General features: G+C 33.9%; 1 protein-coding gene across 5 annotated transcripts in view; it reads right to left on the bottom strand.

Moving 5' to 3' along the window:
* The window catches only part of DIAPH3 (diaphanous related formin 3), a 573,382-nt gene that overhangs the window by 187,893 nt on the left and 359,692 nt on the right, over positions 1 to 25,797 (bottom strand). For 4 of the 5 annotated variants that reach the window (XM_037022985.2, XM_037022986.2, XM_073212548.1 and 1 more), the window contains 2 exons: positions 19,153 to 19,277; positions 11,801 to 11,965 (listed from right to left, as the gene is read on the bottom strand). In XM_037022985.2, coding sequence (XP_036878880.2) covers positions 11,801 to 11,965; positions 19,153 to 19,277 — 290 coding nt within the window. The remainder of the gene's footprint in view (positions 1 to 11,800; positions 11,966 to 19,152; positions 19,278 to 25,797) is intronic. The other variant, XM_073212547.1, reaches the window with a different exon arrangement.

The following is a 25,797-nucleotide window of genomic DNA, read 5'->3' as shown; positions in this document are numbered from 1 at the left end:
CAACTAGTTCGTTATTCTTGTTTTAAATTTGACTTCAAATGGATTTTATCAAACGTTTTTCTTAATCTACTGAAACTCCTAATGTGGTGAACTCTATTTATGGACACTCTAATATTAAACTATACTTTTCATTTCCGGGATAAATTCAACTTGGACATGAATAACTTATCTTTGAACATTTGGTCATATCTTTTACGCTATTAATTTGGAATAACCATTCCATTATATTTGGTAAGGCTTATGTAAAACTTTCTAGGCCAAGCATTTAATTTGTTGGAAGATTTGAAATAAGTCATTAAATTAAAAATTAGTTGTAGACCTATTCAAGTTCTCTATTTTTTTTAAAGTCAGTTTCAATACGTAACTTTTTTTTCTAGGAACTCATCTATTTCATCAACCTTTCCAAGATGGGTGAAATACTGGTGAAGGGGGAAAAAAAATAGCGAGAATGTTTGATATTGATCTGGGGGATGGTCTACAAATTTCTTTAGTATGCTCATATCTTTTTTACCAGCTTCTATATTTGTAGTTATATTTATTACATTCTCAATATTATTGATTAATTCTTGATTCTTTTCAGAAATTTATCAAACTTGTCTTTTTAAAGTAACCACATATTGGCTTTAAAAAAGTTTTCTATTAAATCATTTTCCCTTCATTTACTCTTTCATTTCCCTCCTATTTTCTCTAGGATTATCAATTCCTTTTTAATTTCTGAAGTCAGATGCTTACCCTACAGGGGACACTGGCCCATGCCCCAGGGCCCCAGCACTGGGATACCATATGACTCAGCAATTCCACCTCAGGGAATTCACCCAAAGAAAACAAAATCACAAATATGAATAGATTTGTGCACTCCTATGCTTACTGCAGCATTATTTACAAGAGCCACAATAAAGAAGCAACCTAAGGGTTCAATAGATGAATGCATCAAGATGTGGTACATATACACTCAGCCATATGGAATACACTCAGCCATAAAAAGGAATGAAATCTTGCCATTTGCAATAACATGGATTGACCTAGAGGGTATTATGCTAAGTGAAATACCATATGCTTTTACTTATACGTGGAATCTAAAAAACAAATGAACAAACAAAATTGAAATATATTCAAAGACAGAGAAGAGATAGGTGGTTTCCATACGGGAGGAGGGATGGGGAGATGGGTGAAATACTGGTGAAGGGGGAAAAAAAAATAGCGAGAATGTTTGATATTGATCTGGGGGATGGTTACATGAGTGTATACACATGTCATGCTGTGCACTAAGATTTGTGCATTTTATTGTATGTATCTCAATATAGAAAATTAAAAATGTCTTAAAAATACAATTAGTAGGACATTTCATAATTTTCAGAAATTAATTTTAAAAAATATGAGTTTATTACTGCACATCATAAAGAATGCAATGGTTAGGAAGAGGAAATATGAAGTTATACTGTCTATGTTTGAATGTGCATCTGGCATTAAATAGTTGTGTGACCTGTGTCCATTTCCTCTTTTGTTATGTGGGAAGAATAGTGCCTACTTTATGGGGATATTTAGTATGTGTAAATGACACATAGTAAGCCCTATATAAATGTTAGTGATTATTAATATTACAAATTGATATTATTTTCATTATTACTATATCATTAATGAAGTGCCTCAAAGACATAGTTCTTTAATCCAGCAACAAATCAAGGAAAAACCACTTTCTAGCTTACATCAATATATATGATTCTATCAAGCATATGGGAGAATGTCAATTTTCACAGCTCCTATAAGAAAATAAATGCTTTCCATTCATAGATGTTGGAATATGACTTGACTTTGAGTTGACAGGAAGTACCTTGAAAGCATACATCCAATAGAGCTGAATTACTTGGCAAGAATAAAATACAGAAGTGACTTGAATATGGAAGGCAAAATTTCTCTTGACCTCAAATGTAGATATTTACCACTAAAGATTTAATTTACAAATACATAGACACATTATTTTTAATACTTCTAAATCTAATATGCTTTATGAGGTTTTATATTGGAAAAGAGAATTTAGTTTCCTGTGTTTTTCCCCAAAGGTATTGTTTGCACTTGAAAGTAGACATTCCTGATAAATTAAGTTAAAACATTGCTCAGTTATACAATTAACAGTTGTTTCATTTTTTTCCCCCCAAATTAAAAAAGTCTATATTCCAAATATGGCTTTCTTGCCAAATATATTGATCTAGTTTATAAGACAAAATTACAATGAAATATAAAAATGAGAGTATAAAACAAAGGTAGACTTCCAATGTTTTGTTCATACTTCATCTCTATTTCTGAGTCTTAGCCTACTGAAATAGTTTTATCTACCCAACTCAACATTTTTCAACATATGATAATATCCTGTGTATTTCTGTAACTTAGAAAACTTGTGGCAATTTTTTATGGAAAAAAAGGCAAAAAAACTTATAAATTTGCATGTTCAGAGTTTTTTTCTTTCATCATTGATGAATATTTAAACCATTTATGTTCGGGATCTACAGTTTTCCTTGAACTCAAAAAGCTTTTCTTTTCCCCAGGTGTTCAATTTTTGTCTAACATCCCTAAAGTGAGATTAGACAAACTGAATTTAACTACTGCATGCTTTCCAGAGATAAGGGTGTTAGTTATGAAAACAGGCTAATTTTCTCAGAGTAAACAACCATGTAAGAGTTCAGTGCATTACCACTAAATGCTTTTTAAGAGTTTACTGAGCCTTGAGAAGAGGCAATGCTTAAACACACTAAATTATTGATTTCCAGAAATTCCTGATGACTACATTTTCAGGAAGGAAGGGAAAATATTTTAACTTAAAAGAACCCTTGAGAATGCATTCTTATACTGGAATATGAAAGAAAGTTTTTTATTATTAATGCTAAGTACAAAAATCTTTACAAAAATGAAAAGTATGTGATCTACTTATCAGTTTTTCCATCAAGAGTATTTTCTTTTAAAACTAAATATAAAATTTCCTTCCACATGCCAAAAATAAACAATGGGCTATACTTTGTGGAAAACAACTAATTCTTAGAAACCCTCATTTGCAATAATTACAAGGTAGATGATTTAGAAAAGAATCTAGAATGTCAGGAAAATAAATCAAATTTATTTCGCTAACATTTTTTTAAATTTCTCTAACAAATCTAATTAAAAAAACCTGCTACCAATAAGAGTAGAGAAGCATGATATACTACATGCTAACATATAAAATTCATCATCTTAACATTCAATACAAGGTGTCTAGCTGAACTTTTTTTGGTGGTGAAACTTATGAAAATGGTAAACTATCCTTTGAGAATGTCCCAAAAGATATGCAGGTGCTGATGATTAAACTGTTTCAGCTTGAAGTTGTTCTTTATTGTAAAATCAGTCTCAGATGAGACAGCAAATTACTTATTTGTCCATCAGGGACTTCACATTACTGACCCATCACAAGTATGCTGTGAGTTTGTGATTCCTTCAAATACTATAAAGTTCTCATATGAGATTTTTCAACCTACTCAACAACTTCTTTAACAGTATGAGATGTTCATAATTAAGATTTTCCCAAAGTAGAACTTGATTTTCCATTACATGTGTTCTCTCCCTTGTGTTCTAAAGTGATAAACTATGAAAATACATTTTTATCTTCCCATTGTAAGGTTAAACAAAGACACAAATAGGCATAAGAAGGCAGCAATGAAATACAGTGCTTAAAGGTAGGCTTTGAGATAGGGCAATTTTTGAGCTACTGCTAGTCATCTCTTCAAGGACAACATCCAGCTAAAACTGCACAATATTCCATGTGAACTTGGTAATGTTTAATAAATAAAAAGTAGCCTTCAGCTAATTATGTGCTCTTGCACACATGCACTTTCTTTAATATTCTGAATGTAAGACACCAATTTATCAGTACCACATACCAGTATATTGTACAAAGAACATGCTGTTTTACTCATTTTTGTTTGTAGTATCTTAGTGTTGTCTTTTGAATTACACAGGTTATTATACTTATTATTACACATTGCTTATTTAGTTGACTTTTCCCCCTTCATTACTAATCAGTTGCTGATCTCATTATTATATTAGAATAATTCACTCTTTACCTTTTGCTATATTATTTCAGTGAGCAAACAAAACATTTAAAATGTGAAAGAGAAATACAAATTTCCAGTCACTGAGTCATACAGAATCTGTCAAATGCATTTACAATCCCAGTGAGTAATGCATGGTAAGAATAAATCTTATCAGTAAAAAGAAAATTTAAGTGAATTAGTCTAGGTGTGTTTTCATTATGAGAAGCTCCAAGAGTAAAGATTAGAAAAATCTGTGAGAATTATTTTCAAGGTTGCAAACCCCAAATATTTAGCACCTGGAATTGATTTAATTCTTTAAATAAACTGTAGGATAAGAAAAAAGACATCTGATAGCTAGAGTATTTTATTCTAGGTTTGGAGATTTATACATCCAAGTATGATCGCAGAATAACAGTGATGGCCTAATGGACAGTGACTGCAATGGGGTATGGGGTGGGGGACTCGATAATATGGGTGAATTTTTACATTGTTTTTCATGTGAAACCTTCATAAGAGTTTATATCAATGATACCTTAATAAAAAAAAAGAATAACAGAGATGGCAATGTAGACAATTTTTAAGACATAAGTGGACCAGAATAGGTTAGGATAGAACCTGTTTCCTATTATAATTATGCAAGTTAGCTCAACATCCAATCATGGGACTTCCAGTCATAGGTGATTTATTTTCTCTGATCACATATAATGAGTCAATCCAGACTGAAGGAGCTCAAGGAAAAGGTCTGGAGTTCCTCTTGGTCACCTAGTTGGCCCATACAGCAGTCATCAGAAATGACATTTAGAGTTGACAAGCAGAGAATGTGTCTAATTTAAATAATTTGGAAAGATGAGTCATATTCCAGCTGTCCTCTGTATCAACAAAGAGTTGCACTGAAAATACACTTTCACTGGATGATTTGTTTGTTTGGCAAATCACTTAGTCTGAGTGTTCAGTAGAAGAATGCAGTGTATTTGACCAACACATGAAACATGATTAAATGAGATATAATTGATTTTATCTGTTCACTACACAGTGTATTTCAATTATATGAACAGAATCAGCTTAAAGTCTTCAAATACCATGAAAGATGAATCTTTAACTGGATGAAATGCAACTAACAAAAACTGTAGAAATAACCTAAAGAAAGAGCTATCAATGGAAAATAAGTAGCTATGTATTCAGTTCAAAATATTCTATATGGAAGCATAAGAGTGATAAAATACTTAAAATATCAATGCCGTCGAGATGGGAAAGGTGAAAATTACTTCCATTTTTTTGTAGGTAGCTAACTTGCTTTGAGGCTGCATGCCACTTTTCTTCAAAATGTAACATGCCTAAGGAACACATACTGTTATTAACAGGAAACTGTGGTTCAGTAATGTTAAGTAAGTTGTCCACAGTCATATCAGCCCAGGTGCTCGGATCCCAGAGCCTGCACTCTGAGCCTCTGCTGTCTTCCCAATAGTGAGGCAGACAGCAAAACACTATTAGAAACAAACAAACTAAAAAGGTAAGGCTAATTGTAGGCAGAATTCATAAATCACTTTAGATTTGAAGAAAGGAGAGCAAATCCTTTCCCTTTGATTGTTGTCAGACATAATTCACATGGGAGGTACACACACACACACACACACACACACACACACACTAGAAAACAATAACTGCAGAGTCAGCACATACAGGTAAATCCAGTGTACAAAAACAACAGAGGATACAATCCATCTCCCCTCTTTTTGTGTGTGCAATAGCAATCCCTTTTAAGGCTGGGATTGCTTTCTGCTGCCCTCAAAATCCTAACCCAAAAGTGGGATGCCCAGATATGCAGGTGTTAGAAACTACTAATAAAGGATGCTTAGTGATATTTTTCAGTACTTTAAAATCCCAACAGAAAATGTTCATGTGCTCAGGAAAAAAGCTACAGAAACCAAAACTCTGGCTTAAGTGTAGTCTCAGTTTTATATGGGGATATATGAAACTGTAAATGCAGAGAATCTAATAGTTACATATGCCTAATTAAAACAGAAAAATGACATTCTTAATAAGTCTATTTTTGTAGAAAATTTTTTTCAAACATATTATCTATAAGAGAACAAATAACAAGAGGTGAAGGCATTCAGAAGTATTTCTCTGAGATTGTTAAGCAAAATAAACAAGGTGTCAGATGAAATTTGCTTAAGGAGTTAAGATTGTCATTACACTGTGCTAATAAATCTGACTGAAGAAAGAGAAGAGCTAAAGAACTTTCAATGATGGAAAAGGGCAGGATCCTCAGGATAACAAATGAGAATGTTAAGGAAGAAACATGTAATTCAAGCCTGTGTGAGTAGAAGTAGTTTGAGCAAAATTCTCTAACATGAATATAACGAGTAAGTGGGAGCAGGACATACATCATGCTTCAAGGCCACAATGACCAGTGGAAGACAGGAAAATTAGATTCAAACTCAAAAGGACAAATATGAATATGCAACAGCTTTTGGATAAGACTCAGGGGGCTGGGGCGGGGGTCCTATCAAGAGCCACCCCAAACTGTAAGAGCTCAATTCATCCTGCAGAAGTATGATACCTCTGTTAATAACAGATACAGTGTTAATTGCATATAACAGTGAATCTAAAACCAGTCACCAGTGGCAAACAATGACAACTGTTATATAACACTACATGACTAAAGGCATGAACTTCATCTGGTAAAGCTGATGCCTGGTAGGCCACCAATTTACTCAGCCTACTGTGCAAGGTCAAACATTTCTGCCCACTACCTCCAATCTGAACTTCATGCTTCACATGAGTCCTATAGGAAATAATAATCTATTACAGAAAGGTGCTGACACTCTGCCCCTCAATCTTAACCCCCACCTGGCCACAAGGCTTTACATTAACAGGACTTTAATTTTAAAAGAGAACATTTTATGCTTTGAAATAGAACCAGACCTGCAAACATTCCTTTACCATGAACCCATCAATGTAAATGGAAAGTTATTCTATCAAGGAGTTAGGAAATGTAAGTATATCTTGTGCCGATTCCCTCTAGTAAGTTTTTGAAAACATCCTTAAAAATTACATTTTAACTTCTCTTACAAATTCTCTGAGCAGCAATTTACATGGAAATGTTTTAAAAAGCATAGGCTTTGGAGTGGAGCCAGCCTCTATTCACATTCTAGCCCCCACCAATTCTGCAGAGTCTCTGGCAAATACTCTGTTTCTCTACCCCCCAGGTACCTCACAAAAACATTGTGAAGACTAAGTGGGATGACATGTATAAAACATCCATAAGACAGTCTAGCAAGAAGCAAATAGTTAGTGGCAGTTGTTTTTGGATTTGTCTTCTTGAACAATATAAATAAAAGCCAAATAAAATAATAAAAATTACTTATTATATAACAAAAATGCTAAATAGGTTTATAGTTTAAACTCACTCCCTATATACTGAAAGTTGATAGTCTCTAAACAGAAATTATTCTCGACAAGCATACTACCTACAGTAGATTGTTAAAGCCACAACTTAATTCTCAGTTAAGAATCCCCACCCAGGGTATGTGGTGGGGCCTTGATAATGGGGGGAATCTAATAACTACAAATGCTGCTCGTGTAATTGTATATTAATGATACCAAAATAAAAAATAAATAATCCCCAACTAGAAGAGTGGTTAAACTGCTCTCCCAGTGGACAGCTGTTTCTCAGAGGAAGTTGCAAGCTATAAGGTCCTGAAACTTTCCCCCCTGGTCTACATGGCTTGAGGCAGCAGTCTGGAACACATGTTCCTTCTTTGACTATTTTTAAAAGGCTCTTAGAAAGCAAAATAACAACAAAATCAACCAACCAAAAAAAAAAAAACACCCCACCTCAAAACTCTGAATAGCAATATCTATACCAATTAGTTATAAGGTCCTAGTAACACTGGTTACAGATTACAAACATTAGTCAAAACAGGAAAGGGGCTTTAAATAAAAGTGAGCCAGTCTTGAATTTCTTAAGGGAAATTCTGGGGCAAATCTAAAACACAAGTATTTGGTTAAGTTATCCACAAACTAAATTACTATTAAAAATAAAAGAGGTCACATTTTTTATTTTGGGGATTAGGTTTGAAGTGAGTCCTAGTAGTCCTATTGAATATCACTCCTATGTTTAATAGGAGTTTAAATACAGTTTAGCCATACATGCTGTAGACTCTGGAGCCAACTCTCAGTGTTAGCATCTCAGTTCCAGCAGTTACTGGATGTTTAATAGCAGGAAAGCCACAATCTCTCAAAACCTCAGTTTCCTCTTCTGTAAAATGGGAATAACAGTACACATACTCATCTGGTTGTTGTTAAAAATTTAATGAAAGAACACAGCCGCTGGCACTAGCTGGCACTGTATGTGTTGGTTATTAAAGCCTGTCATCCATTGTAGATGGGAGCATCTGTTACTCAGCAAACATATCTTTTATTATATGCCATGAATTACACTAAAGGCACAAAGTTAAACAGGATAAACACAGGTCTTACTAGATGAAGCAAATTCTGAGTGGAGATCAGAAGTCTGATAAGAGTCTGAAAAGACAGCAATGCAACATATGGCAGGAATGATGTCAGCATAGGGAACAGCAAGTAGAGTGGTCAGAACTTGGAGAAAACATTCCATGGAAAACTGCCAGGGTTGGGGGCAGGCACAGACCGAGGACAGTGGTTTCAACTCCATATATGTAATACAAAATAGACCTTTGCTTTATGGTAAAATTTGCTCATTCATGACCAGGAATATATCTAAAACACCAGCAGATGAAATAACAATGTAAACATAAGTTTTTATAGAATTCTCTTCAGAAGAAAATATACATTTTTGTCAACTGTATTAATGCATTTTCCGGAACAGACCTTCAGCACACTAAAGTTCCACATCTGTCTCTAATATTTTCACACTGACTTGGAGAAGTTAACCTGATTTCCATAGTTCAACAGCATGGAATTAAATATCAACCTAAGACATCATAAGACTTTGAGAAAACAAGACATTAGTCAATTTCTGCCAGTATTGACACAGTGAACTTTTTAAAGATACACTGTCCAAATTTCAACCACTATAGCCATATTTACCAGAAAAAAGAATAAAATGTGTGCCAAATCATACCACCTTGATTTACCTACTTCACTTCTAGTTGTATTTATATTTATTCCTAAAGAAAACTTCCTCTTCAAATTATTTATTTACAGTAAAAAAATGTGTTTTTTAGCTCTAATGATTTTTATTTAGTACAGTGTGCATATAAGTGTGTGTCTGTGATAGCAGCTACTTCCAGGACCCACATGAACTCTGAAATAGACAAAGTATGGCTGCCACTCTATTACCCTCCTTTTTTGAACCCTTCTCCCTTCAAACACCTTATTTCTCTGCCCGCCATTTAGTAACAGAAATACCAAGCTACCCACAGAACGTCCAAAGCCCTCTAAATTCTACCAGATCCCTGGAAAATTTGGAAGTAAACCTGTATTCAAATGCCAACTCAATCACTTAAAACAACATGACCTTGGTCTCATTAGGAGACCCTCTCAATGCCAGTGTTTCTATTTGTAAAATATAACAAAAGCTACAGAACATGGGAGGCAGCACAAAGAGCATTTAAGAGTATAGGCTCTGGAAGAAGATTACATACGTCCAACTTCTAGTTTCACAATTTTATAGCTAAATGACATTGAACTAGGTATGTTTCATCTATGTGCCTCAGTTTCTTCATTTGTCACAGAGGGGTGGTAACAGTGAAAAGATATAGAACTGAAGATTGAGATAATATATATATGGAAGGCATTTGGAAGAATGTCTGGTTTGTAGAATACTCAGGGTATGATGGGGATTATTATTTAATCTATCTATTTTAACTTTTATGCATAATTTTGTAAGGGGTCCCTAAGATAACCCTCAGGTTTGATAATTTGCTGGAAGGATTTTCAGAACTCAGGAAAGCTGTTATACTCACTGTTACATTTTATTACAGCAAAAGGATACAGAATAACATCACAACTGACTTCTCTTAGTGTAATTTCATTATTCTAGGAATGATGTGTGACAACACATACATAATATTGCTAGTCAGAGAAGCTCTCCTCCCTTGGCTTGGTGTCAAGAGTTTTTACTGGGGAGGTCAGTCACAGACCATGGAAGCAGGGACCTTCCACAAGAATGATCCTAGCTACTTGGTCTCTGGCCCTTCCCCACCCCCACCCTGCCCCGGCTGCTACACGACTCACAGACAATGCAGCACAGAGCCCCAGGTAAACAAAAACAGGTGCTCCCCTCAGTCATATTTTTAGCATAAACTATCTAGTCTGGCCTAAGGCCCCAGGTACACAAAGACACCCTTATTAGGCAGGATATTGTAAGGGCTTAGAGGAGATTTCTCCAGGAGCCAGTTAATGGCCACACTTTCTTTCAAATGTGCAGGGCTTGAGTTATCTCTATTTCACTGAGTTAACCCTTTAGACTGCATAATAATTTATTAAGCAATTATCATGTGCCAGGAGGTATGATAAATAATATATACTACCTCATTTAATATTTAAACAACTCTTACAAAAAGAATAAATATCCCCTTGGACAAATATGGAAACTGCAGCTCAAGAAGATTAAATAGGTTCAGTCACATAACTAGTGTGGAATCCAAACCTAGCTCTCTGACACTGCAAAGCCTTTGCTCCTTCCACCAAGCCATGTTGCCTCATAAAATATTATGAAAGTTAAAATAATGTACTGTACAATAGATCACACATAGATGTGTAATAAATATATTAGTCAATTTCACTTCTGGCAGTAAAAAAATAATTTGAAGAATCATTTTGAATTTGTGAAGGGAATAAACTAGGGCAGCAACTGTGTGTTTATTGTAGATGAGTTTTCCTTTAAAATAACTGAGATTTTATTAAAAGGCTATCTAATCATCACCAAGTGATTATAAACAAGTCTAATAAATTCAGCAATAAAGTTTTTCTGTGATTAAAAAGAACCAGCTCTTTAAATTTAACCTTCTTTTTCTTTTCACTTCAAAAGTTTTTAATTCCCACAAACATTTGCTGAAATATAGAAATGACTTAGCCATCTATTAAGAATAACATAATTTTTCATTGTAGAAATGTATCACCCGTTTCCCTAGGAAGCAACAATGCTTTCTCACTTTAATATGTGTGTGTGTTTTTTCCCCCATCTAATCAGCTAATACTTTTCAAAAGATCTTTTTAATGCCTAAATGAAAGGATTCCACATCAAAGACCTGACCTCCCTATTAAAGTATCTAAAGGAAACCCTAGGAATATAAAATCCATTCAAAGGCAAATTGCAGGTAGCTTATTGTACAATGCATTAAGAAAAGGAAAAAAAAAAAAAGCTTCATAGGAGCTGCACAGAATTTGGTGAAATTATACCCCCAAAACACAAGTTGATTTTAAGTATAAAGAAACAAATTCATAGCCAAAAACTGATTACAAAAGTGCTCTGTAATCAGCTAAGAAGGGAGTCTTAATGAAAAACTTCAGAATTTGTCACCTTTTCAATCAAAATTTCTGATTATAGCTTAATGTTGGGAAAGCCAAAAAGAGAACAAACCACACATTTTTCAATAGATTTAAAATCTGAAATTTTAAAGCTAACTTTCAATATCAGAAAAGGTAGGTTTACTACAGACAAGAAAAGTGAAATGAAGTAATGAGATAAATGATGGGTGAGATAGTACAGATACAAGTACTTTTCTAAAAACAAATTAAAATTTTTAACATACCACGAATGTAGTTCTGAAGTTATTCAAGTCAGTAAAAAAATCTGCCCCAGACACCTTCTTCACATCAAGGGCATAGTATCCCATTACACTCTGGTATAACTTTTCCATGTTTTCATGTAACTTTGAAAGTTTCTCATATTGTTCTTTTGCACTGGTAACAAAGCTGTATATTATAGTTAAGGTATTCTGAAATTTACAAAGTAGTATTTTAGAAAACAAAAACAAAAACAAAAACCCTATAAGTCCAACATTTAATTGTTAACCACTATTATACATCCACAAAATGCCAGAATTGCCTTTAATAGTTAACCATTCTTAACAACTCAATCTATTACTGCCCTGTGGTAAAACCTTAAATTCAATTTCTAATTATCTCTGGCAAAATTATCAGAAAATTTAAATATTTAATATTTTTCTTTTACATTTGAATTCAAGGAAATTTTACTTCTAATTTGCCTATAATTCAGATCATGCAATATGACTAAAAATTATAGTTAATCAGCTGCAGTCAAGCAATTACAATCAGATTGAAATCAACCACACAGGCACTGAACCTAACAGTTAAATTGGACCATGTAGTTCCTACACTTGGTAGAGTGTTCCTGTGGCCAAATGACTTCATCTTTCTGACCCACAATTTCCTCACCTGTAAAATGGGGATACTACTACCTATCTTATAGGAATGTTGAGGACTATATGAGTTAATAATGAAAAGTTCTTAGAAAGATGAATGGCATTTAGTAATACATGCAAATACTTGGTATTTTTAGCGCTACTTACTCATCTTAAGCTTTATTTCGGGATCTAAAGCAATCAAAAATAAATTTTTAAGAGTTAGACATTAAAAACCATGCATATCATATAAGGAAATTCATGTTTTAACATTTACTTTAGAAAATCAGTACAGAATATCTCCTATGAATTAATGATTTAAAACTACAATTCTATAAACACACATGCACATCAGAAATGTTCTCATTTATGACAACACAGTTCAAAGCATACTGAGCTTGAGATGACTGACAATGTGAAAGTGGTGGTGGTATTAGAGAACATTTTCTAAACAAACCATAGAACTCCCTTTGTGGTGTGACAAAGTGCTAATGCAATTAGATATAAAATCACCACACCACATTCTCAAAAGATGACTCTGTTGGAGCATCAGTCATAACTGTCTGACTCCTTTAAACTGGGACATTTAAAGACATGGAACATACAGAATTAAACTTACTGAAGTCATCTTATTGTCTCTGACTAATGCAAAAGGATAAAAGTTAGCACAATTTTTTAATGAAGTCAGAAATAAAATAAGAATAACTGGTTTCAGACCTAGAGAAAAAAAAATGGAACATTTATATCTGAACAGAAAGATTTTCCACAATTTCAAAAAGATATGGTCCCTCTGGTCAAGGCATTCCTCAGAAGATAAAATAAGGAAAACGATTCATGCCCTTCATTTTTAGAAAAAGAATGAAAGGCCAAGGAAGAAAGAGGCAGCATGCTGCCAGACAGGTGGTGAATCCAGGGGGCAGAGAAGAATTCTAACAATTAGAACCCAACCTCTCCACAAGGAGCTAAGGCATCCCAGGCAAACACAACGCACCTGTCAGGTCACAGATTACCTATTGCCCTTCTATGTCTGCCCTCCGCCCCCATACTATGCCCCACTTAGTTATGCATATAGTATTTAAGATGAAAGAATAGACTAAAATGTGGGGAGTCTGGATTCTAAGGAAAGAATTGATTCTTTTTTAAATGGCATTAAAGAAAATAAATAGATATTTCTGTGGCTGAATTTATATTCATCTGATAGCTAAGTGCCTCCTTACACTTTCTAGAATCTAGATTGTAACAGTACCAGCGGTTAATGCATTTATATGTGGTATCATTTATTTTTTTAAGTCTTGGGTGAACAACAAAAGATTTGTATAATTAGTTAAATCACAAAATCACAAGAAATCAAAATAATATGTCATATGTGACATATTATGTGACAGGTTTCCATATGCTTTGTCTTGTTAAATATCCGTATTCATGAAGAGTTACAGGTAAAGTGAATTCATGTAAATAAAAATCCCATTTGAAATGCATTCAGAAACTATCATTATATGGACTATATGGAGATTCATTTGCAATGTGAAATAATCATCACTTCATTTACCTAGTAAGTTCAGAAATCAGCACTGGTTTATCTATTCAATATATAAATTCTCACCTAAAATTAACATCCCAGATAGACACAATATCCACATGGATTATTTATATATCCTTAACTCCTGTCTAAAAGGGAAACTGCTTTCTGCCTTGTTTGTCCAAACCTGTATCATTCAATCCTCCCTCATCCGCGAAGCCTTCTCCTCTAATCTCTGTAGCTCTAAGTGACCATTTGTTACACTGAATATGTAATGTTAGTAGTCCAGTTAGTAGTACATACCTTAAATGAAGCTGTGAATTTTTCCTTCTAGTTCAGCTTCCTAGCAGTGCTTTATTCCTGCCCCCTTTCTAGGGGATGGTCAATTCAGATAATCATTTCTGAATTATTTGCTCATTCAGACACTGTATACCACCTTCTTTGCTATATTAAGTCTAACCATCTACAGCTATATTGGTGCCAATTACTAATATCCCCCAGTGTCATCATTCTTAAATTTTGGTGTAAAGGGTAACAGTCTCAAAAATCTGATAAAAGTAATGCAACTTTATTCATAAAATTTCACATATATGCATCCACAGAGATGCACACACAATTTGGATATGACGTTAAGAGCTAATAGCATCCCTGAAAAATAGCTATTCAGACAACAGGCTTAGTATACCACTTTGTTAGGTGTTTTTAACTGTATGACTCTAATGCTACCCTTTTTCTGCCCTTTTCATTCAAAGCTTGGAAGGCTCTGAGTTTTAACAATAGGCACTTCACAAATATCAGTAATTTTATTCTAACACCTGGAAATAAGTTCATTCTCAAGAATCAATTCGGTAAACAGATTAAAATAAAATAAAACTAAGTATTATCCGATAACATTTTTTAGATTTTTGGGTAAGAATCACTAGTTAATGAAACATCAGGGATATGCCTTAGCATTCTTAATAAAAATGGCAGTGTTCTATTAAAAAACGGGATGGAAAGACGACCAAGAGCCAAAACCGTGGAAAGGCATGGTCTTGTTCTAACAACTAGAGAGTTTTGTAAGTTAATTTTCTTATCATTGTTATCTATAAAATAATTTGCTCCCAAAGGAAATGAAGCAGAGCTATGAATAACTAGAATTACCCACAAGAATGGTAAAATTGTGATTGAACAGAACCAATTTTGGAAATACTCAAATTCTCAGTTGAAAATGATTGTCTGATAAGATGGAATAAATGGTTACATTAATGAGACAATCTACATCATTATCGATGGGCTATTCTCTCATTAAGGGATGGTGAAGTCACCCAGCACAAATATATTCTACATTTATTCTTATGTCCTGCCCTCATTATTGTACTTCCCCCACCAAAGATATCTATTACTTCCATTAACACACCTTACAAGGACCAGCTTCCATCAATCCTACACATCTAATACCTTTTATAGATCTTCTTAAGTACCCAGGATCCAGCCAGCCAGGCAGCCAGCCAGCTATTCGGTAACAATTCATGGAGCTCCACTGTATTCCACTCTTACAAGCACTAGGGAAAACACTAGTTAGAGGTAAGCAAAGTTCCTGCTTCCATGAAACATACCTTCTAGAGCACAGTGACAGATAATAAAAAAGGCAATGGAGGAGATATTTAGAGTGTGAGAAATATGACAAAGATGATGAAAGTTTGTGATACTATATGGAGTGACAAAGGTTAATTTACATTAGTCAGGGAAATCCTGGCTAAGAAGGTTACATTGACTGAAACAACTGAGGCATAGCTGTGCAAGAGCATGAGTATTATGTTGTGTAGCACTTTCTGTAAGGGTAATACGACTTCAGAGAAGGAAAAGGTCATCATAAATTTGGATGAAGAGCAGGATATTTTAACCCAAGTCTTAAAAGTTTGTTAAGAATGGACTAAATAGAAAGAAGGAAAGAAGGAAGAAAAGACTAATTCAAGAGAAAAAAAATTAGCTATTACAAATCACTCAACTACGAATCCCACTCTCGCAAATGGATATGTATTATACAAGTTTACATTTCACCCATTGCACTCCTCAGTCTCACTTCCTAACAACTATTCGACTCAGTAAAAATGCACTGAATCCCTTTACCTGAAAAATACAGTGTTTTACGCAATGTGGAATACAGATTTAAGTGAGATATAAGTCTTTCTCTCAAGGGATATATTGGGATATTTTTAGTATCTACGTAGTAACTTCAAAAGTGCCCAAATATTGCTATATACTGGAACAACAAAAAAGAAAGTGTGATTGCAATGAAGGAACTTAAAGACTGTAAGATGGGAAAGAGTCAAGTTACTTGTCATGTAATTTATGATGAATACAAAAATATATAAATGTCTAGCAAAATTTTTTTTTCTAAGAGATTCAGGAGATGGGGTAGAAAGAAAAGAAAACAGAAGGGTAAATCCTCGTGAAAGGAGAATTTCAAGAGTAATTGCTCTACCATAAATTTGTTATTTTCCCTAAAATAAGAATATTTTAGTATTTAAAGAGCAAAAGAAAGGAACAGTCACTACATGACACAAATCCTGGGACTTTTCTAATTTTCTCACTGGTAACTTAGTAGGTATACCTCACATATAGTAGTTTATATATAACAATATTAATGTTCCTACCTCAAATTAGTGCCACACATTTTTGAGCAAATAATTACAGTGAAACGATTCAACTTCAATTTTATTTTCTGACCAGGCTCAGCGACTAGAAAGTAGCATAATTATTAATAAAAAAGTCAATGTGATACATATGAAATAATTGTTATGTGTTTTACAGGATGTACTCAATTTATATTTTTTATATTAAGAAGTATGTGTAAATATGGGGATGCTTTGAAAGAACTGAATACTAATAATGAAATTTCATATAAAAAATTGTATCCTAATTTAAAACGATTCAATTAACAAATTATTTAATAGTTACTAAATCATGACTGTTCAAATGTCTACTTGTAAAATGCAACCTTAACAATTTAGATAATATACATATTGTTTCAGAATTGGTTGATGAACCAAAGATTTAATATGTGCTTCTAATAGTAAACACTAAAAACACAAACAAAATTTGAGTGTCAATCACCCAAATTCAAATACATTTTTATTCGTTGTGTATCTTAGTTTCCAAATCTTCCATTTTCTAAGACCTAAGAAGCTCACAACTTGCCATTTTAATAAGATCTGTATAAATACATTTAATATTCAAAATCTGACTTGTTGTCAGTCCTAATTAAAGTAAACAAAGCTTTGCAATGAATGAATTTAATTACTTCAAAACTAGTACGTCTAACCAAGATGAAAAACAAATGAGTGCAATCTAATCTCAGCAAAGAAATTTATGATTATAAGCTTTGTCAATAGCAAAGTGCACCAACTGTTCATATATCTGACTTCCAAGAGATACATGAATGCTAATCAGTTCATTAGAGGCTTCTAGGTTGTGATATTTAGCGACAGGATATAGTAGCTTTCTTGTCCGTGGAGTATAATTGTCCTCAGAATGAAAAATTGTTTCCAACAAAGCGTCATCCTTCCTGTTTCTGATTTCCTGCTGGTTGCTTTTTATGAGCTGCGCATCTTTCAAGAGGCCGACATCTTTCAGCTTCTTGTGTCATATGAATACAAGTAAGGGGAGGTCCTAAGATCATCTACTGAGCAGGATTCCACCACCTTTACTCTAAACTCAGGAATTTGACTTTCTATGTTCCAGAAACCTGAGCTCCCTAATTAGTATGCTTACAGTGTATTACCAGAAACTGTATGCAAGCAAAACCTTTCTAAAATGCTTTCTACCTATAGGGAACAATACTAAGTACTTCCATTAACAGTACTTAATGATGCAAATAAACTGCCACATATGAATATTTTAACATGATAAAATGACTGAGGGAAGAAGCTAAGAATGATGAAACTGGTAACTATGCAATAACAAATTTAGTTTTAAGGAGGATACTTTGCCAAATGAGACAGTGATGCAAAAATATATTTTTTATGAAAAAAATACAGATTTCCTCATTACTTTAAAAAAAAACAACCTTCTCAAATATAGTGATAAAGGTGCCCTTCCTAATAAAAGAAAAAAGATAAAGGCATCCTTCCCAATGAAAGGAAAGATATGAAAAGAAACAAACACATTAGCCTGAATTGATTGTTGCTGGAGTGCATTTTTATGCTGTTCCCCAAAAGAGACAGTAAAGAAAGCTAAAATTGAACTAATTCACAATTAAGCTAAAAGCATATACAATAAAACCTATGACAAGCCAAATAATAGTTTTGTGATGCACTAAAGCTCAGGGGAGAAGAGATAGAGGAAAAGTAGTATCTCAGTTTAAAATAAAATATTAGGAGTGTCTATTTATAAGAGCTCATTTTAGAAGTGGGTTATCCTTCCATATAGAATTCTGAAGTCCATATGGGATTTTAATAATGCATAGTAGTAACATTTTATTATAACACAGAAGATAATCAGTCTCTAATTTCACAGAATGGTTTGCAAAACAACTCAACATTAGTTTCAGGAAATTAAAAAAAGTTTATTACTTCAATTACTCATTAGAGATTAAGCCACAAAGTTAGTGAAATAAAGATAATTGAATTCAAAAGAAACCTTAAATTAAGCAGGATATACATCATATGCTATTAATTTTACACACACACACGTTGACTTTATTTTGGGTTTGGAGAATACCTACACAACTCAGTTTTGATTTTGGAACCATGCAGTATTTCTAAAGGAAATATTAACATTTCTGGAATATGAGGTGCTTTTCAACATATAGTAACCCTTGAAATTAAGCTGACTAGTTGTACCAATTTATGAAATCTTTATCTACTTCTTGAAATATTTTAAAAGTATCTAAAATCACATGATGATTTAGATTTAAACTTCCTCAAATTGAACTTTCATGTCCTTCCAATTTACCATGAAATCAATCAGAAAGAAATGGGGCATATGGAAGGGAAAAGATGAGGGAAAATATTATTCAATTGATAAAAAGGAAAAAGAGAATTGAAACCAATAGAATCTATTTATGTATTATTTATATCATAGATAAACACTGAAAAATTTCCCTACATGAAGGCAAAGGTCAAACTTTCTGCAGCTGAGCATTATAAAATGACCTCTGGTTAATGCATATACTTATTAACATTAAATAAATTCTAGTTGACTAGTGACTTAAGTTATTTAGATATCAAAAGGATATAGACATCTTTGTCACAAAGTTATCATGTAAGTCCTCAGGAGTGGGAAAGGTTTCCAAATCTCTCTCAAGCTGTTGAAGTTGCCTTCCCATCTGCTTCAAATTCTTTTCCAGCATTCCTACAGAGACTAAAAGAGAGTATATTAAATGCCTTGAAAGGACAAAATTATAATATATAACAGGTAAAACACTCTAGGAACAAAAACACTTGCAAAAAAACTTAGATTAATGAAGTAAGAAGATTCACTATAAATAAAAGGAAAAATAAATTTCACTATTTTTTTCATTTCAATTTTTAAATCCAGGAATAAAGGAAATCCAATAAAAGATTCTTTAAAAATTAAGATGAAATTTAGGAAATGTATACATGAATGAACTACACTTAAGAAAAAGTTAGAGTCCTTGAGCTCTACTAACACTACAGAATAATCAGCCTGCTCAGAGAAAGGAAGGCAAAGACTGTATTTAAAATTTAATCCATTTCAATATAATTTTAGTATTTTTCAAAACATGATCTCTTAAGAGGCAATAGTGAGTACATGGAAAAGTAAGGGAAGAGTTGCTCTGTCATCCAAACTAATCCACGATAGCAACAACCTAAGGTATGAGAGACTATTTGAGTGACATGGAACAAATGTCAGACTTTCTTTACTGATAACCTGAGCACAGTCTGTGTTTATTATCTAATAAAGGTTTTCCTTCTTTGACTTCAAACTGCTTAAGCGCACATGAAGGAAGAAATGGCATAGAAGGGTACTAAGGTATTACCAGAATGTACTGCACAACACAGCAGAGCAAACGTTTAAGGATCATGGCCTAAAATCTTTGCATAGCTAATTTTAGATGACATGAAGAAAAAGAACTAACAATATACAAAGATGTAGAGTCTAAACCAAACTTTCAGATATTTACTTTAGGTTCATATTAAGTTTTTCTTTTGCTTCCCATTAATGTGAACTACACAAAATGACGTTTGAAAATGCATATAATAATTGTAGTTACTTTACCATTTTCAGGCTTAAAATTAATCCTGAGGATTGGGTGTAAATCAGATTTTACCAATAAGGATGGGAAAGTAACATAAATGTCTAACAAAATGGGACTGGCTTAAAAAAACAAAGACAAACTATGATTTACCTTGGTAAATAGATGGGAGAACAAGGGAGGCATGAAAAAAATATAATTTATGAGAACACAGAATTGTTGTTTTGTTTTTTTCAACTTGCTCTACACAACATAACATTTGCTATTCTAACATATTAATAGCTGTTAATATACCTTAATATATCTTGTAGCAAACACAATTAGCAAGCTGATTCTCAGATACAATGTTTAATGAGTCCAATGTTTAATGAGTCCAGTGATTGCACAACCACAGAAAATGGTTGTGTCCAAAGAGTGATGATATTTTAACCTTTGGTCCCACTCTAGTAAAGCCATTCTGACCTTACAATGATGCATATTTTTTCCATAGCTTTTCGCTACTCATATTGCCCCTTTCGGTGATCCTTAAATTTGAGACAATAACTCAGGTAACAGAATACATAAAATATTTCCATCACATGAGTGTTTATTTATTAATTCAATGTATTTAATTCAAGTGTCCAATATCTTCTGTACACTGCTCATGGTGATAGCACATATTCCTTATGCTATGCTCTTTTATCTTTGTATCTGTCAATTATTCACAACCAAGACACGAATTTGGTTGGGTCTATGGTGTTTCATTTACTCTTCTCAGTTCCAAATGGCTTTCTGCTTCTTTCAAAGTTTTCCATCTGCATTACAAGAAGAGATTCCTTCTCCTGGTCTATTTGACCTCTCCTCTCAACATCCCATCAGCATTTCCTGTATCATTTCTCAGGAAGTCTTTCTTACAGGAGTTCAGTTATTTTTATACTTCTTTAAACTTTGAAACTTCTCATTAAATAAAGGTTCAAAAACAAAAGTTTAAAGAAGTGTTCAAAAGCATTATAATAACGTGTCAAAAAATAAAAACTATATGCTCAGAACTATATGCTCAGAACAGTTTACAGGCTGTACAACCACTTGATGCTACATATGAGGTTCAAAAAAAGAGGTGTAATATAATAGGAGGAGTGACAGCTGTAATGATAGTCATAGTGGTAATAATAATAGTAGCTAACATTTACTGTGCTTATGTAGGTTTTCCAACAATTAATCATTTTAATCCTCACAAGTTCATCATGAAATAAATATTATTGTTCAATTTTACAGAAGATGAAGTGAAATGATGGGTGAAGTAAAAGTCAGACATCTAAAAGTGGTGAAGCCAGGATTTCAATTCAGGTAGTTTAATTCTAGACTATTTTTAACCATTTTGCTATTTAGAAATTACTAATTGCAGACATGATCACTTTTTTTTAAACCCCTCCTCATAACAACATTTAAGTACACAGATGTGATTTTCACATTATGGTTTGTTTGGTGTTTGTTTGATTACATATTCTTGCCTAGCACAAGTAGTCCACGTACAGCTAAACCCAAAGGACCACACTTAAGCATTCTGGATGGATGGATGACAGCTACGTATGCTACTGTTTTTGAATGAACATTACATTTAATGTGTTAATACACCATTGAATAAAACCACATACTTAAGATAATACATTTTAATCCACTGATCCGGTTTTATTATACACACACATCAAATTTGCGAAATGCCTAAAGAACGGGCACATATAAGCCTGAGGAACTCCCATGTAACAAAAAGCCCAAGGCAACACTGGGAGGAAACACAGATGGATTTTTTTCCCCAACACCTAATTGGACATCAGTCCAACACCCACCAATTTTCTGACACCAACTAAGTGTCTTCCAACTTAATTCAATTCTAACACCAACTACTTTGGAGTTAGAGGAGACCCCACACATTTTTCGACTCGGTCCCATGAGACTGCTCTCACTTCAGAAGACAGTCATATGTCCTGGGGATCACCCATACTTCTGACCAATTGGCTATAAATTCAGAGGTTCCCAAGCCCCACTCTGATTACTTTGCAAAATTTTCTAGTATGACTCACAGAACTTATGGAAGTACTATAGTTGCTATTATAGTTCTATTATAAAGGATATACCTCAGGAATAACCAAATGGAAGAGATGTATAGGGCAAGGAATGGATTTAAGGGAGGGGTGGGGAAGTGGTATAGAGCTTTCCTTTCTGCTCTGCCGGCACCACCCTCCCAGCATGTCAGTGCTTCAAAAACAAAGGCTCCCTTAGCCTCACTGTTTCAGAGTTCTTACTGCAAGTTCATCACAAAGCCATGATGATTAAATCATGTGCAAGGTTGACAGAACTCTTCTCCATCCCCTCTCATCTCCTTGGAGGTCAGAGGATGGGCTGGTTGTTCTACATCTTCTAACCACATTTGTTACCTCTGGTGACCAGCCCCCAAACTGAGGATATCTAGGGTGCCTCATCAGCCTGAGTCATCTCATTAGCATACTAAATACACTTATCACTTAGGAAATTCCAACGGTTTTAGGAACTCTATATTAGGAACCAGGAAAAAAAGCAAGTAAAAAGTACATATTTTTGACTATGCCACATGGAAACAGAACTCCATGCCTGGTCAGAGGGCAGATCTCCAGTACATGTAGGTACATTTTTGATTCATGAATGGTCATTCTCAGAGCTGTCTAACAGCCTGAGCTGCCCTCAGAGGAGGACAGCTGCTTGTACTTGAACACAGAGCCATCCCAGTGGGCAATGAGTACTTCTCAGTGGGACAAGAAGGGCTTAAGCGAAAAAGCTGTGTTACGTTATTCTTAGAGCCTTTTCCAACTTTTTGGTAGCCAGTGGGTCAGGAACTAAGTTCTATCGTTATTTGAGGCAACTTCCCCTTGGCTCAATTTCTACATCAATAAAATGGGAAGAATCCCACTATTTGTGAGGTTATATACTGACCTCACAGGTATTTCATAAAAGATGAAATGCTAAAACAGAGGATGAATTTTTTTAAAGTATATTATTGCACTATGCAATGTTCTTAAATGAAGAACTTCAAGACTGAAATAAGTAACATTAGAATCAAAGGAAATGTAAAAAAAAATCATATCATCACTACCATTATCATGCCAGGAACAGTGTTGTGGAAGTCAGACTAAGAAGAAAAGCTGCTAATTACAGGAGTAAAGTATTACGAATGTTTGAGGAATATTCAAACATGAAAGTGTCATAAAGAGTAAAATGGTTTTTGTGGCTACTCCACAGATGGAAACCCTTCATCAACAGTCTTTGACTACATTACTTGTACACTAAGGTTAGATAATTTAAGTGTGATTGCCCAGCTTTTCACTCTTAGTTTTTAAATAAGGGTCAAAGCATATGGAAGAGAGAAAGCTGTGTGCAAATTCTAGGCAAATAAAAGATAATCTAATGTTTGGGCCATCTAATGAGAAAAACTAAAGAATATATAATAATTCCCCCCACTGTTTCTTTTTCAGCAATTGTATTTCCATATATAGTTCCTTAATACATCTTCAAACATAAAAATTTTAGTCACACCATTCATATGTTCTAGTTCTTTGAGGTCAATGACTGTAGTTTTTGTATTAGAAATCCCAACTGGAGCAGAATTTTAAATTGTACATCCTCAAAGAAGTATTAATTTACTGGTGTCTGTGAGTGTGACCTGTGTATGAATTTATCTTTGAACTTTATCACATTTCTTGACCAAGAAATGAATCTTATTTTTTTATTCATTTCATTATTTAGAAGTAAGAAAAGATAGCCATCATCAAACAGAGTTGACTAGATTATTTTAAGGCAATTTCAACTTTTGCATTTTACTCAGTTAATATTCAGTCAGACGGAATGTCTCTCAGTCACCTCAGACATGTGTGTCTGCCCTCAGCCAACTGCCTATCTGTAATCTCCACCCCTCAGCAGACAGCAGAACCATGAATTTTGTTCCCTTTGATAGAAATATGCTAGTTTTGCCCTTCCCTCTCCTGCAACCCTCAAATCCAAACAATCATGGCATCCGAAATTGACATGACAAACAGTACTTAATTCTTTGCTGGTTGAACACTATTCAAGTTATCTGGACCCTTATCTCTTCTCTGATCTCTGGTATCCTATTGCTTTTTTCTAGTGCCTTCTCCACACAGTGGATGGGGGTTTCCAAAGACTAATTTAAAGATACCCTTCCCTGCTTAAAACCTGCCAGTACACTGAATACATGACAACTTCTGAGCACTACCCACAGGTGGGTTGGTTCTGCTTCATACTGTGCTATACTTCACTCCCAAAACAACATCCTGCTCATAGTTTCCCATCCCCGATCTCTCTTCATCCATTCTGTAAGTGCTGACACTGGAATAATGTGTCTATTTGCCTTGCCCACTCTACCTCTGAACCACTCCTACTCATGGTTCAAAAATTCCAGCCAGCCCCATGGTGAGGTGCCCTCCCTACCCATCATACCTGGGAATTATCTATTTTTGCAATTAATACACTCTATTAGTTTTATCTTTTTATATGTCTTCCTCTCCCAATCGACTGGGAATCCCTTAAGGGAAGACACCATATTTTATTTATCTTTGTATCTTCAGGTATAAAACATATTGCAGATACTCAAATGTTTGCTAAAGAAATGGGTTTTGGATTAAACTTTAATCTCTTGAGATAAAAGCATTAAAAATGAGATGGGGAAAATATATTAAATATCTAAAACCTTAAAACCTTAAAATCTAAGAGATTTGTCTGCAAGTGTCTTGTCATTGTAGTAATTATATGCTAGAGGTATTACAGCAGAATAAAAGTTAAAAATCACAACTATAAATATTTAAGTTTAAAGCAGTAATTAACACAGGCTTTCTGTAATATGGTGACCCTATGACATACCATGTTAAGACTTCAAATAAGAAAGAACAGTAGAAATTATATACGTTTAAGTAGTCTTTGTAATTAAATAATAATCCCCTGCGAATATCTCCTGGAGTTGTTAGTCATTATTCCATAATAAGCTTACCAAGAAATGTCACACTCATTCTTATATATCATGGTATCTTCCAGGGAAACTGATTTCCACAAAGAATTTTAAAAAACAACTTATTACCACAAAACAATTTAAGCTTCAAACTAAATTAACCTTCCTATGCTCATAGATACAATTGTTTTGTGAGGGAAACTAGAGGCATAGCAACTGAGTCTCCCAACAAAACAATTTTTCCCAGTTGGCTGTTAATAATAAAGGCATTTTGTAAATGCAAGTTAAAAATAAGTTAGATGGACAAGATGGACAAAAACTTGTGCAGCATTTAAAGAAACCTTAATATTAATAGGCCTATAGCAAGTCCTAGAATGTCATTATAAAATCCATTATTATTTTGAAAACTGAAACAAGATGGTAAAAAAGCACAAACTCAAATTGCAGCTTGGTTCATAATAGGCAAAAGTAGGTTGAAAGAAGCAATACTAAGCAAGTGGCCAATAATTCTCACGGAGCAGCTGGCCTTCCTTTGCTCAGCTTTTCTTTCTTCCCATTGTTCTAATTCTTGATGAGACCCCCTATTTAACACATCATAATTTGCATTCCCTAATTGACTTACTGTACACTGTGCAGTGAGGGTTTTGTGTTTATTGTAATCAATTTTTTAAGTACCACACTACTTACTGTAC

Source organism: Manis javanica, chromosome 9, assembly GCF_040802235.1.
Source record: "Manis javanica isolate MJ-LG chromosome 9, MJ_LKY, whole genome shotgun sequence".
NCBI classification, from domain to species: Eukaryota; Metazoa; Chordata; class Mammalia; order Pholidota; family Manidae; genus Manis; species Manis javanica.
The sequence above is the reverse complement of the archived record's forward strand: the minus strand, read 5'-3'. Positions and strand labels throughout refer to the sequence as shown.